The sequence below is a fragment of the Elgaria multicarinata genome, chromosome 1 (genome assembly GCF_023053635.1).
Source record: "Elgaria multicarinata webbii isolate HBS135686 ecotype San Diego chromosome 1, rElgMul1.1.pri, whole genome shotgun sequence".
Lineage (NCBI taxonomy): Eukaryota > Metazoa > Chordata > Lepidosauria > Squamata > Anguidae > Elgaria > Elgaria multicarinata.
In genome coordinates this window covers 162619732-162631561 of record NC_086171.1, presented here as the reverse complement: position 1 = coordinate 162631561, position 11830 = coordinate 162619732, and the positions used below count along the sequence as shown (strand labels likewise).

The following is an 11830-nucleotide window of genomic DNA, read 5'->3' as shown; positions in this document are numbered from 1 at the left end:
TACAAGGTCTGAAAATGGTATTGGAGACTGACTTTAGATTTAGCATACCAGATAGTTAATGGAATCAGCTTTGGTTGCAAAAACCCTATAAATCAACCTCAGCAACCATTAAGGAAACATCTTTGAAGACGCTGCATCAATGGTATAGAACCCCAGTGCAAATGGCTCATATCACCTCAGATGGAAAGTCTAACTGCTGGAGGGGATGTTCCACCAGAGGCACATATTATCACTTCTGTTGGGAATGCCTGCCAGTTCAACAGTTTTGGCATATGGTATGTCAGGAATTATTACAGATAGCAAAGGATTTACTCCAGAATTATTCTTATTATCCTTGAATCCTCTTCCTCCTCCTATTGTAGCCAAACAATTAGTAACTTTTAAAATAGCAGCTGCAATACAGACAATAGTACAACAGTGCAAAAATTTGGATCACCTAGACAAAGAGGCATGGTATAAGAATATATGGTCTATTGAAATTCATGAAAAAATAACTCATAAGTTACAATTACTACAAGGCAAAGATGAGTCACTAGCATTTAGTATTATATGGTGGAAATTCATTTTACACGCAATAGATTCTGAGTTGCTGACATATATACTGAACATAGCTAAGGAGATATGGACTGTATAAATGTTATTAAATTTCTGATATAGAATAAATTTCTTATAACAAATTTATAGTAATATCAAGAATTTTAAAAGGTAATAAGGGAAATAAGCTTGGCTTCATTATTGTTTTGTTGGTTTTGGAGGTGAGGTAGGGATATTATATTATATTACACTATGTTTTGTTTATGATATGTTGAACATATGAAAATATTTAATAAAAACATAAAAAATTAAAAAGAAAAAAATTGATAGTAGCTGCCTCAAAGCAAAATTATAAACATGTTCATGTGCTAGTGAAAGAGCCGCCATCTCTCTTGTGCATGTGCCGGTGAGAGAGCGAGAGATTCACCACAAATTTTAATATTCCTTCATTTTATTATTCAGGTTGCGTTTTTAAAAAAACCCACACAAACCACCACACCAAAGTCCTTGTCCAATGGCGATGCTGCCTGCGTGATGCCCTCCAACACCATTAACTATTCAAACAAAAGACTTTTTGTTTTTGCTGTAAAGCAGAATAACACGACCAGCACCCCTATTTTTCACCGCTGGGTTCCCTTATTTCCTCCCACGGCGCCACCCCGATGCTTGGGCGTGTTGCGTTGCCATGGGAAACGAGCAGGCGCGCGAGGCCGCCTTTATGATGTCATCAGGGCTCGACAGACGCTGCTCCTTCTGGATATTATGGCGGAATCCGTGGGGTCTCGTCGGGATGAGGCTGTTCCCCCACTTGTTGCTTCGTCTTCGGCCGAGGAGCACTCTGTCCTTGCTTCGGAAGTAGCCGAACGGCAGGAGAACGACCCAGCAGAGGCAAAGGAGGAGGGGCTGGCTGGAGAGGTGGGTAGGAAAGAAGGACGCTACGGACAAAGTTTCTTTCTTCAATGCAGGCCTCCATTTTCTCTTTCCCTGCCCTGCCGCTATTGTCGTCTTGCCCCGAAGGTGCAAGCATAACCCCCACCCCTTCCAGGCGCTCCAGCTGCCCGCATTTAGCAGTAACAGTCCTTTTTTCCCTGCCGGGTCTTGTCTTCTGGGGGTGTCATAAACATTTGTAAGGGTGCATACTCGTGCGTTCCCCAAGGTCTCTGAAATTTGTGTCTCTTTGCTTGAATTACTGTCGTGCACATAATTTGGAAATGCACGTGGACACAAAATATCAGTGCCTTGTTTGCATTCTGTTTCCCCACCACAGCTGCATATGCAGATATTAAATGCTGCTGGTTGTGTTTTAGTTGCAGTTATTCTATAATGTTAAATATATTATACTATATATAAATATATAGTATAATGTTGACTATACATTCTTAAAGGAAGCCTGTGTTGCCAAAAGCTAGTGCAAGGCAGGCTAATCCGGGATGAATTGTATCGAAGACCTTTTGGAAATACATGAGGAGAGAAGGTGGGTCTTGGGCAATGATTTTAGTATTTGTTTTATTAGATTAGAACATTTACACAACACCCTTCAGAGAGCTTCAGCTATGGGGCGGTATACAAATGCAATAAATAAATTAAATTATATCAGGATTTGGGTAAGAACAGACATGCCTATAACTACACAAATATATGTATTATCAAATGTGAAATAAAAGATATGGCTGCTTTTCTCATTCTATTGCGTGACACTTCCACACTATGTGAAAATCATGGATGATAAATATCCAGAAGTTGGAATAGGTAATATACAAAATATCAGCATTGGAAAGAGTAGGAACAAATTGCTAAATGTTCAAATGTAGCTTTATACAATAAACATTCACATTAAATGTTCATGTTTTCTGTACAAAGTGTTTTGTTAATAAATACATTCCATTTAGGCCGTGCATGTAGTAATACTTAGAGTGTGGGACTAATGCTAAAAATCTTTGGTAGCAGTTATAGGAAAGTGCCTTATACTGAATCAGATCATTGGTCCATCTAGCCCAGTATTGTCAACTCTGACTGGCAGCAGCTCCTCATGGTTTCAGGCAACAGTTTTCCAGCCCTAACAGAAGGTGCCAGGGATTGAACCTGGGACTTTCTGCATGCAGAGCACAGGCTCTACCACTGAGCTACAGTCCTTCCCATTTAATTTATAAACACAGTCACAAGTTATCGTGGGGTGTTTAAAGTATATAATAGCAGAATAGGAATAAAAATATCACCAACATGAAAATAATTTTCTTAACAGATTAGAAGCAAGGATGCTTCTGAGTTGGTTCCAGGAGAAACAGAGGAGTCCACATCACAGTCTTGTGCGGCCAAGAAAATAAAAATAGAGATAAAGGAGAAGAAAGAGAAGAAACATAAAGTAGATGAAGATGAGATACAAAAAATGCAGTGAGTAATCTTCTGTCTACATGGCAGATTTAGCTAACGCTAAATTGTGTGGATTTTTTAACTTGATACTGCTTATTTAAGAAGCCAAGTGGTTTTTGTTTTTTCTAGCTTTTTTATTTTGGGGAGGGAGGGGAGGCTGTTCTAAGACTGCAGTCTGATGCATTTAAAGAACTTACAACCTGAGCCTATGCCTATTTTCTCAGAAGTAAGTTGTATTTATATCTAAGAAATACTTATTATTCTGAAATCGGTAATTCCTTTCAAGATTATTTTTATTGGGTTGGATCTGGATGTTGCTTCCCTGAAATGGAAAGATTCTTTCAGTCCATGGAAGGCTTCTGATCCAGTGGAGGACTCTCCTAGGCATGAAGGGGAAGGACACCTTTTAGGTCTATTCTGCCTTTTCTGTCCTGCCAAAAAACATTGTTCCAGGAAGTTAGGGGAGCCCTAGGAACAGAGAAGGAGATGGTGCTGCATGCGAATGGGGAAATCACCTCCCAACCCTCTTCCACCAACAGAAGAGCAGAATTCTGCAGAGGGGATGCTACTACTAGTGCAAGCAAACTCTGGATCCAAACCATTGTATATCTAATGCAATACTGCAAAATTGTCTGCCTCTAACTTCAACAGCTATGTATTTCTGTAGCTTGAAAATGCTTTTAGTATTAAAATATTACTAAAACCTGTGCTACAAATGTTTTCTTTAGAATACTGGTTTCATCTTTTTCTGAAGAACAACTAAATCGTTATGAAATGTATCGCCGGTCAGCTTTTCCAAAGGCTGCTATTAAGCGGGTAAGATTCCACTCCAAATAAATTTAAAGTTAAATTGATTTGCATGTTGATGTGGCTTGATTATGCTATACGACTATAGAGAGACTAGATTATTTTAATAGGACAGATGTTTTCAACTTCAGTCTGTCAAAGTGTGCTGAAACCTCTGCTGCTGTTAATGTAGTTGTTACACACAGTAAGGTTACAAATTAAAAACGTTCAGCTACAAAACTGAATTCTCTTGAATCTTCTGTTTCCCGTCCTCAGCTGATCCAGTCAATTACTGGAACTTCTGTCTCTCAGAATGTTGTTATTGCCATGTCAGGAATTTCCAAAGTCTTTGTTGGAGAGGTAGTTGAAGAGGGTAAGTACCAGAAGAGTAATACAGAGTTGGATGAATCTGTATCATCTTAAAACTTATTGGCATGGTAATATGAAATTGCGCTGATGTATAGGGTGGCATTAACCTGCTCATTGAAGATACCTGCAGATTGAAGATATTTTAGTGACTTGACTAAGGGTGCAATCTTATGCATGTTTAGACAGAAAAAGTCCTGCCACTCCTACCATGGCTGACTCGGAAATGCTGCCAGTTGTAGGACTTTCTTGTCTAAACATACATAGGATTGTGTTCTAAGTTATTTTGTGTACCTGCAAAGACAGCTACTGCAGCAGTTATTTTATTCAGCTGTTAGGAATGCAGTATCTATTTATATAGGATTTGTGTTGTCTTTTGCTCCTAAATATTGCAATTCTTCCATATTCTGTTTATATGTATTCTTAATCCATGACATTTCAATATACTTTGAAGAGAAAGGTCATTAACTCAAGCCAAACGAACAGTATGCATCAGTTTTACAAGCACCAGCTTGTATAGGCAAAGATCTAGATAATCTCTTGCCCTGTGTAATGCTCATTTTCTAGATGAGTGTAGGACGACCTATCCAGTAAAATCTAATCATAAATGGTTTTGTGTGAAATCTGTGCAAATACATAGAATTAATCTGATGCCTACCCCCACTATCATTTTCCTTTAGAAATAGGAACTCCTTTAGATTCATTTCTTCAAGAATACTACTGTGTTCTTCAAAAGTTTTATTATTGTAGTAACTGAAATGCTATGGAATATATGTCATACTACTTGAGATTTGTTGTTGTCGAACAGCTAACAAAAGTTAGTTTACCTGCTACATTTTTTAATGCAAGTTACAGAGGTGCACATAATCAAGTACAGAAATGGGGTATATTCTGAAGTAGACAACTCTGTTTCAGTATAAATTTGTTATTGTATAAATTCAGTATAAATTTATACTGAAATAGTCACTGTTTCAGTATAAGTTTGTTATGACTGGTTGATAATACTTAAACGTCATGGAATATAGGCACAAATAAACTGTCTTTAACTTAAAATTAAAATTGAAATGTATTTAGAAACAATGTGGATTTTGGTGTCATTTCTGTGTTGGTCAAATGTACTGACTTGACAAACTAATATAAAGGCTTGCCTTTGTTTTATTTCTCCAGCACTAGATGTATGTGAGAAGTGGGGAGAATCGCCACCTCTGCAACCGAAGCACATGCGTGAGGCAGTCAGACGATTGAAGTCACGAGGACAAATACCCAACTCAAAATATAAAAAAATTCTCTATCACTGAAGAGGAGCCATCAAGTGGGTTGGGGATTTTGCAGCTTGGATTAAAGCAAACAGGACTTTTGCTAATGGTGCTCTCAGATGGGATGTGATTTGAGTTTTCCTCTAAAAGGGAACAAAAGCAATTAAACCAGAAGGGTTATTGCTGTCAGAGCAGTAAGAATGAAAATGACAGCTATCCCTAATAAAGGAACTACATTTAAATAATTTTGACTCCGCACTACTTGTTTGCGTCTGCAGAGCCCTCTACTGTTCAACAAAAAACTCTTCTCCTTGAGCAGCCTCCCCAGCTTGGTGCCTTCCAGCTGTTTTGGACAGCTCCCAGGATTCAGCCATGGTGGATAGATCTGAGGGGAACCAAAGTCCAAAACATTTAGAGAGCACCAGGTTGAGGAAGGCTGTTCTAAAGTGTGTCACTATTATTTATTTACAATATTTATATATCTATCCAAGCATTTTGGAGCGATGAACAAATATGATAAAAGAATAAAAACTTTATTTAAAAATTTCATTTTAAAAGAACATCTATAGATGGAACCACAGCCGGTCATTCCGGAATGCTTCTTGGAACAAAAAAAGTTTTCAGGAGGTGCTGAAAACAGAATGTTGGCACCTGCCTGACTTCCAACTGCAGGGAGTTCCATAAGAGGACCACCACACAGAAGGCTCTTTTCCTGGTGGACTCCAATCAGGCCATAGCTCCCTATGGAACTACCAGGAACTTACCCTCAGATGACCTTAGTAGCTGGGCAGGTTGATGAGTGAGAAGGCGCTCTGTCAGATATCCTGATTCCAAGTTTAGGGCTTTGTAGACTAGTACTAGAACTTAAACCTAGCCCTGTAGTGAATAGGGAGCCAGTGCAGTTCCCTCAGCAAAAGAGTTACATGCTGAAAACTGATAACATCCGAAAACCTGAGCTGCTGCATTCTGCACTAGCTCCAGCTTCCAGAGATATGAAAGCAAGGGATAGAATATAGGCTCCATGTAGCAGTAAAGAACTGCCAAAAATAATGGATTTAATAATGTAAAGCTAATACATTGTGGTACATTTCAGTACTTTCAAAAAGGGGTTTATGTAAACAAACTTCAAGTGCAAGTACTCTCAAAAGTGACACTGATAAATTTTCTAATAGATATGAAGTGAATATCCTGTATACCGTTTATCAGTTATCAAGAACTGTTTTAGTGACAACAGCAAGAACCATAAAAGTATGAGCTCTTGAAGTTCAGATCAATATCCTGAGTATGCAGCTAGAAAGTTAAACTTGAGAAATAACCAAACTGCAAAAGAGATTAATCAGTTTAATTTATAACTTTTAAAAGTGGTTCACAGAACCCATACAATCATAGGTGGAGATAATATACTGCAACAAAAAGAATCCAATACTGTTGAAGGCTTAAATTCAAGTCATACTTTATACCCAATACCCTTCCTATACTCCTAGCATTCCTAGTTGGTTATAAAAGGAGCCATAAGAAATCAAGAGAACTTTACAATAAATAAGGAATAAGGTTTTGCTCTCTCTTTTTTTACATGTAAATATAGTACTAAAAGGCAGAGGGGAGAGATATTTAAGAACAGAACCACACTAATGTAATTTAGTAGTCAAACATATTCATATCAGCTTTAGTGGATTTCCTCCTTACTCCAGCTGTACTCTTAGTGGAATAACAGTCTTCAGCAGAGGGGAAGCATCTGGATTGTCCACACCACAACAGTCTGATAAAGAAAGGCCTCTTTAATTAAAACCAAACAAGCCACACCATACACTGGAAGGCGAAGGGTATCTTATCTACATTTTGCCTTATTTTAAGCCCAGTAAATAGTATTGGAAATTGCCAGAAAATAATTCTCAGCAGTACAAAAATGCAGAGGCTTCACAGGGTATTTAAATACTGCATACAGTTCTTGTACACCAGTCTTTTCACATCTGTAACATGCTGCATTTTGCAACAAACAGTAGAAAAATGAAGTTTTCAGCATTTGAGTGAATAGAAAGCAATGGGAGTCTATAGAATATACCCATATATGTGACTACGACCATCTTGTCTCACCCAAAAAGGAGAAAGTAGGCACATACAGAGTTGTTTAAATGAAAGCTCAATATCTTTGGGTAGTTGATCAGCAGTTGCAGGTAGGAAAAGGAAATCTCTACCTTCATATAGAACTCTTCAACAACTAGCACCTCTCAAGTTCACATAAAGCCCCTAAGATGGATCATCTGAGTACTATTTCATATAGTAACAGCACCATCAGTCCCATAAAGGTAAAGTTTCAAAAACCCCATTCTATCCATTAGGCAAGAGTGGTTCTATACATAAGTGTGAACTGTAAAACACATTACTCTTTTGATAAAAGAGTCTTTCCTGCCACTGCATTAAGGAAGGGCAACCCCACTGGGGCATTTTCCAATATGGAGAGAGGGAATCCTGTTTACTCCAGAGCATGGCCTGGGTTTGAGCAGGATGCTGCAAAAGGGATGCCCTAAGAAAAAGGCAGAAGCAACAACAGTTCATTGCAGAGAAAATGAACAAACAGAAGCTATAACACATGCAATCAGATATGCAGAAATCACCACTGCTAAATTAATGAAACTGACAGTACCACAGCACAGCTGCAAAGCTTTCTAGAGTTCAACAGTCCTGTACTAGCCTCAAGGGCTAGCAAATTATCTGAGACAGCTGAAGACAGTTTTTTCCCCTCCTTCAGAAAAAAAATGTTTTAAGCTGCTCTGATTCACATAGTGAAGGTCACACAGCAACTGCTCCAAGGCAGTCAGATCAAGCTAGACAAGCAGATGTCAAGACAGAAAAAATGCATTCTACAACTATAGCTAAGGGCTGGCATTACCTACATCTGCGAACTGTGTAACAAGTAATAGACAAAAAATAGCTATAACATACTATCCAATTCTGGCATTTTATTATCAATCGAAAGGTTTGACTAATTTAAAGCAAAATAGCTGCTCATTAGGATACAGCCTATTACCCTCAGCACGGTCTATTTTGTTATGAGCAACACATTAATACTATCTATAATTTTAAAGGGACATTACACAACAACTGTTTACCCAGACTATTTATGGTAATACTTCCGTTGTGTTGATTTAAAATATTCTTTAAAAAAAAAAACTGCCATAAATGTCTGCAACTTCCTCCCTCATTACATTTTAAGCCCATGACTAAATGCAGACTCCATGGCTTCAATACCAGCCAGCTTTTTTCTTCCCCTCTCCTCACTTTTGCTTTGATGAAGAGTTCTGGAGAACTCAAAACCATTTATATTATTTTGTATAAAGTTTTTGCTCTAATACATACGTTTATTTTTCCTTCTTGTGGCCAGCATGGCTAACTCGGCTTTTTGTGCTATGCTCATAACTACTTTTTAAAATATATTTTGACACATTGCCTAGTCTGAGTAATATGCAGTAGTAGATACTTTCCTACTTAATACAAAGTGCTTGATCTAAAAACAAAAAATACCTCAAGTATACTGATTTTCCTTATCCTCCAGACCTTGATCCATATAAACTTTTTAGTATCCATATCTATGCATGCCTTAATGAAGCATGATCCTGATCACTCAAATTTTAATATTTTAAATTTCACATTTTAAAAAATTATGGGACATCACCATCACACCTAATACCTACATTTTCTTTTTAGTGGAAAAAGAAGTATTGGAACTCAGGATAAGGAAGTATAAATCAGCCTAATTATTTTCACAAAGACAAATTCAGCCCTCCAATATGCACCTAGATCTATATGGTTCGGGAAGAATTGCTATCCCCCTTCTTGTTGCTAGTATGTGGTGCATATTTGAGTTATTAATTTGATTTGCAACCATAGAACATTAATACAGTGCATTAATGTACTACATATGTGGACAAAACTAACCTGTAGAAAGCTGAAATTAATTAATATCCATAGAAGATTCCTATTGCAGTTAGATGCTGTAGGTTGTTTATTATTTATTTAAATGGTTTTAGGCTACCTTTAAGGGTAGAATCAGTCAGAATCTTCTCGGTCAGTTCTTGAAACTAGCTTTTTAAAACTATAAGCAAAACACAATGGATGTTATCAACCATAAGAATAAAACAAGCAAACTAAAATAGAACAAGTGTTGTTAGATGGGATTCACTGGATTTGTTTATTCCCTGAGTTTTCAATTTACAGGGTCGTTATAAACAAAATACCTTTCCATTCAGCTGGGCACAGTTCAATATAGTGTTGCCACGCAGCAGCCTTCTTTAACATGGTGTCCCTGAGATGTTTTGGACAACTCCCAGGACTCCTAACTGCTGACCATGCTGGCTGGGGCTGATGGGAGTTGAAATCCAAAACATCTGAATGGCACCAGGCTGCCATATAGATTGGTAAACATCTAAATTTCTGTAATCTGTAGCTAGAGTGAGGATAGGTAATTTGCCCAACTGGTGGACTGTTGGGCTGTGTTTACTTGCCCAAAACTAAAATTGATTGATCGGAGAGGAGTAATCTACAGAATGTATTTAGTGATGGATTCCCTAGATTACTTTTATGAAGATTTTCTTTCCATTTCGTTTTTAACATTTCGCTTTATGTAGACTTCATCACATCTTAATGGCTGAAGCTGCTTTTTGAAGAAAACCCCTCTGAAATGATTTTGGACACAATTTCAACTTTTATCTAAACATCCAAGAAAACTACTCCTAGTGTGTTCCAGAGCTGAATTAGTTTCATTCAATCCAAAAAATTACAAAATGGCATAAAAAAGTGAAAGCAGGAGAAAAGTGTTGAGCATTCAGCAACTTTACGATCACGCACTAGAACAATTACAACTGGAATACAGAATGTTGCAAGACAGTTTGTGGTTCATCATTTACCAAACGGACATCTAAGTATAGTGCATGACCCAGACGGATTTAACAGAACTCACTTCCTCTGGGCCTGTCCAAAGTTATCAGTGTAGTGTGATGGAAAGGGGAAAATGTTTCCAACATGTTATTTAACTTACAAGGACAGGACATTTGTCAAACAGGCGGTTTCTCAATAACTTATACCCAGAAAGGGCTGTGATGCTGCAACAAGGCAATGGTGGTGGAGATGGATAGAGCTTACGAAGAGGCATCAGGAAGGCTGGTGACTCCAACATTATCAGAGCATTATTGGGAGAGTAGAAAAAAACTTTTAATGGGAAATTGTGGCCACCCAATGCTCTTTTCTCCATACCAGGGTAGGTAATGGATTTTATGGTTCCTGTTCCTAGCAACTTTTTTCCTGCGCTGGGCCTGCATCCCATCCCCACTCTTCTACGTCTCAGGCTCCTGCTGCAGCACCAGAGTTCCAAGAAATTTATTTGCAATGACTAACAAGGCCCAGTAAGCATGCCTCCAAGACTACCCGCCACCTCTAGCAGGAATGAAGCAGTTTATAGTGAGGAAGTTTTGCAGTTTGTCAGCACCACTTTGAGACAACTTGGACAGGGTAGTTTCTTGTTTGGCTCTGCAGCTTGTAGAATCGACGCTGCCATACTTTGGGTTTCATGCTATCTAGACACAGGTATTTGGCTGCAAAAACCCAACACTCCTGATCATCTTATTCCCATGTGTTCTCCTGATGCCCCTCCATTTCCATCTCCTGTAATGGCACTCTGTTTCTCTTCCTCAAGGTAGTAGCTCTGGACTGAAGATGGCCTAGTTAATTGCTTTGCAACAAGCAAGCTGGTAGTGATCTCTGATTGCCCTGAGCATCTGTAGCCCAGGCTTCTGCTGTCAAAGCTGGAAAAGAGGATCATATTTCCTAATTTCCTGTAGTAGGCGTACTTTGTCCAGATTGGCTTCCGCAAGAGCTTTTTTGGTGACCTGTAGCTCTCTCTCCAAAGCTGGCACTTCTTTCAACTACAAAAGACAAAATAAGGAGAGTGGGTGTATTTTCCAAAACGTAAAATGCAGCTGAGGCATTATACCTACATTATTCAAAGGTATAACTTTTCCAGCAGGAGTACTTGCAGAAAGCTAGAGCAGCCTAATAGTTATTAGCATCCAGGGATTTTATGCAGTAATTAGACATTCTTTGAAGTAGAAAATTATTTGGGTCCCAAATGTTTGTATTAGATTAAAAAGGGGTTCACATTTTCTCTCTCCCCTCACACATATATTTGGGAGAGGGGAATTCTCAAGAAAGCAGAAGTAGATTTACATCAGCATTAGACAAATTCCTTAAAATATGAGCCAGGTTCTCTTTACAACAATCCTTCATTTTTCTGTCCAACTGTGGGTGTTTTAAGTTTTCAATTACTAATTATAATCCAAATTATAACAAAAAGCATGTAAAAGAGAAAAAAAATCACAGTACACATAAATCCTAACATTTGTCAGCCAGTCGAGTTTATTAATTCACAAGTCAAAGGCTATGTCACCTAAAAACCACATGTTGCACCAATTATTTGTCTGGAAAGCATAAATCCTTTATTTTATTTATTTTGAAATCTCAAAAGT

The 11830-nt window shown here is 38.1% G+C and overlaps 2 protein-coding genes across 2 annotated transcripts in view; one reads left to right on the top strand and one right to left on the bottom strand.

Moving 5' to 3' along the window:
• Nucleotides 1-1268: 1268 nt before the first annotated feature.
• TAF11 (TATA-box binding protein associated factor 11) lies at nucleotides 1269-5557 on the top strand. The gene is made up of 5 exons (XM_063118941.1): nucleotides 1269-1449; nucleotides 2777-2925; nucleotides 3633-3720; nucleotides 3967-4063; nucleotides 5224-5557. Exons 1-5 carry the CDS (start codon nucleotides 1297-1299, stop codon nucleotides 5352-5354), a joined length of 618 nt encoding a protein of 205 aa, XP_062975011.1. The 5' UTR covers nucleotides 1269-1296; the 3' UTR covers nucleotides 5355-5557.
• Nucleotides 5558-6639: 1082 nt separating this feature from the next.
• Nucleotides 6640-11830, bottom strand: part of BLTP3A (bridge-like lipid transfer protein family member 3A) — a 60274-nt gene continuing 55083 nt past the window's right edge. The window contains exon 21 of the mRNA XM_063141465.1: nucleotides 6640-11230. Within this exon, the coding sequence (XP_062997535.1) occupies nucleotides 11105-11230 (126 nt within the window). The 3' untranslated portion in view covers nucleotides 6640-11104. The remainder of the gene's footprint in view (nucleotides 11231-11830) is intronic.

Bases quoted from the DNA above. Each gene is read 5' to 3' on its own strand.
- TAF11 (XM_063118941.1), top strand. From the start codon at position 1,297: ATGGCGGAATCCGTGGGGTCTCGTCGGGATGAGGCTGTTCCCCCACTT. The intron at 2,926-3,632 runs GTGAGTAATCTT...TGTTTTCTTTAG, and splicing joins GATGAGATACAAAAAATGCA to AATACTGGTTTCATCTTTTT. The intron at 3,721-3,966 runs GTAAGATTCCAC...TCCCGTCCTCAG, and splicing joins CAAAGGCTGCTATTAAGCGG to CTGATCCAGTCAATTACTGG.